This window comes from Brassica oleracea, chromosome C7 (genome assembly GCF_000695525.1).
Source record: "Brassica oleracea var. oleracea cultivar TO1000 chromosome C7, BOL, whole genome shotgun sequence".
Taxonomy (NCBI): Eukaryota; Viridiplantae; Streptophyta; class Magnoliopsida; order Brassicales; family Brassicaceae; genus Brassica; species Brassica oleracea.
Genome location: NC_027754.1, coordinates 15,950,464 through 15,953,404, shown reverse-complemented (window position 1 = coordinate 15,953,404; position 2,941 = coordinate 15,950,464). Strand labels below are relative to the sequence as shown.

Sequence of the window (2,941 nt, the reverse complement as noted above, 5' to 3'; positions counted from 1 at the left end):
TTTTGTTAACTGGGCGGATCATTATTTATATGATATCGCACATGAAAGAAAAAATAATGATATTAAAATTATCTAATTAACTCTTTACTCATTTTTTTATATTTTTTATATGATATCAGACATTCGTAAAAAAATAGATGGTTTAAGATGCAAAAAAAAAAATATTTACTTAATGAATATAATATGAACGAATATTACAAATACATCATTTAATAAAATAAATAATTAAAAACTGAAAATTCATATCCGCGCAGGGTCTAGTATGTGTTTAAAACTCTAAGGTTAAGAGTGCTTGAATTGAAAGGATTGATGACCTAGCTGAAAGTAATTCATCGTATCATGTTTGGTAGGATCATGCTCTGGAGGTTTCAGGAGCTCCAACAAGGCGCTTCCGGATCTGTGTAGACGAGAAGAACTCGTTGCCAAAAAAATGTCCTGATCCGGAAAGGATTAGTCTTCACTTTCGTTTGCAAATCATCTTGATTAAAACTATACTTGAAGAAATCAAAACCCAAGCCCAGCTGGCAAAGGAGACAAGCTTGATACCATTGACATCGTTCTGCAAAGATAAGAAATTGTTAAACCGAACACCACGGACCCGATGTCCGAAGAAGCTCATGGGATGGCACAACAAAAACACGCCCGCGCGAAAGATACTCCAGCTTGTAACCAAGGCTTTATATTCCTTCCATGTCTCGTTCTTGAAAACAAGAAAAGACTAGATTTTGACCCGCACGAATGTAAATGTATAGGAAAATCGTCTATGTTGAGCATCTATATTAATTTTTTTTATTGATCATCCTTACATAGCACATGTAAAACACCTGAACAAAAGATTCAACGTAGAACCATTTTTTTTATAAGAAAGCCCCATAGAGAACTTGTTCGAATTTTTTTAATGTCTAGTTGAATAGTTCGCGCTTGCCATCGAAAGCATTTTTCTAATTAACTAGGTTTCTATCATCTACATTAAAGTTTTAATATAGAACATAAGTAATATACAAACAATAATGTATTAGGGTGATGAGATTTAAATTATACTTTCGAATCAATCTAAATTGTGTATCATAAAATTATACTAATATATTTGTACATATATATTCATTGAAGGTAAATATATTAAAAAAGTTGGTGATATGGCATCACCTGATGGAGAGTACTGTCTTTCTCAACGACGTATGTACGTGGATTATTAATTTATTGAGATAAGTACTCTAATATTAGGCACATAATGTGATGCAATTTCGATATGAGTTTGTTATATTAGCCTATTAAGCGGAGGATTTTATTTGTACAGAGAATTAATCCATTGGAATAAATAGTGTATTAAGTGGATCAAATATTGTGTACCAAAGACAAATTTTAAATAGGACTCTAGTTTAATAGAGTAGATTCTTAACTTCCAATAAAATGAATCATACGGCTAGGAACGTTGAAACTAACGACTTGGAAGATAAGAAGTCACGTCTCCCCTATCTCTGATTCCAAGAGCCACGCAAACAAAGCAAATGACAGATGGGACTTCTCTGCCACACTGATACCTGCAAAAGAGAAGCAAAAGATTTTGACCCATCAACGAGAAGGACACAGCCAAAACGATGATGCTGGGATGGCTCCACCCTAATAACGCGCCACAACTATTAGATCTCCGACACTTATGACCAACAGAGCCGGTGATTAATACGCGATTCGTCAACGAGAACCGAAGAACAAAGCTTCTCTTACTCGCCAAATCCACGACTTCTCCTAGCTTGACGTTCATTCTTTTAAGAATGTCACGGAAGATAACGTTGACCGTGCTGCCCGTGTCGATGAGAACTCTCGCGACCTCGAGATCCCTTATCATGAGATCGATCATGAGCGGGTCGCAGTGGGGCTGATCGATCCCGCCGGCCTCTTCTTCATCGAAAGTGATCACTCCTTTAGGGAAGTCGCTAGGCGCGGACCAGGTTAGCGAATTTGCGCTTGTCTCAGCCTTGCGCTCATAAGCTTGATGGCGGGGATGGTATCGCTGCAGTACTGCGATCCTCCGATGATCATATTGACTCTGCGGCGACTATTGTCATTTCCTTTCTCGTCCTGCCTTCTTCCGCGCCTTTCTCCTGACTGGTTCTCTCGGAGAGAGTTCTCGGTTTGAGGGGCTTTATCGTTTCTCGGAGGACAGTCTGAGTCGCGGACGAGATCTTTTACGCTAGATTCTTCGGCGAGTTCTCCTGCGAGCAGCTTTGCGGCCAACCTGGCACTGAGAACCTTGCAGTTTATGGTTGAATGGCCGCGGGCCAAATGAAAGTCGCAGAAGGCATTCTCGTCGTAATTCGGATTACGAGTCCATGTATTTCCCGTTGTCTGGCCTTGCTCTGGTCCGGAATTGATGGCATAGTTATACGCTCCTTGGGTCTCCTCTTCCCCGTGATGGATGTTTTTATCGTTATGAGGGTTTCTTCGTTTAGATTTCTGATCCGACCCAGGATCCTTCAATGAAGTTTTCATGAGCTTCTGTTTTTGCGATAAGATTTTTGTCTCTTCTTCGATAGTTATGTAGTCCATGGCCTTATGGAGCGCGTCTTGAATCGTACGCGGCTTATCCAAGGCTATCCACATCCTAAACTTTGACTTGTACCAGAGCGTTTTACGAAGTGCGTCTACGGCCACTTTGTCGCTTATTCCGCACTCTAGCCATGACAATCTTAAATCGTCTTATAAAGTCACGGAGAGGCTCGTCCTCTCCTTGGGACATGCTCCAAAGATCGACAATGGAGGTTTCTCAGTCTATGAACATAGAGACCTGCTTGAGAAACTCCGAGGCGAGTTTGCGAAAGCTCCCAATGGAATTCCGATTTAGGCGGGAGAACCATTCGAGCGCTGCTCCTTGGAGGTTTTCGACAAAGAGGCGGCATTCGCCAGCATCCTTTTCGCTGTCTCTGAATTTGGCTCTCTTCAT

At 40.7% G+C, this 2,941-nt stretch overlaps 1 protein-coding gene across 1 annotated transcript; it reads right to left on the bottom strand.

Moving 5' to 3' along the window:
- Window positions 1-1,950: 1,950 nt before the first annotated feature.
- Window positions 1,951-2,941, bottom strand: LOC106302696. The gene is made up of 2 exons (XM_013739154.1): window positions 2,786-2,941; window positions 1,951-2,670 (listed from the first exon to the last, which is right to left on the bottom strand). Exons 1-2 carry the CDS (start codon window positions 2,939-2,941, stop codon window positions 1,951-1,953), a joined length of 876 nt encoding a protein of 291 aa, XP_013594608.1.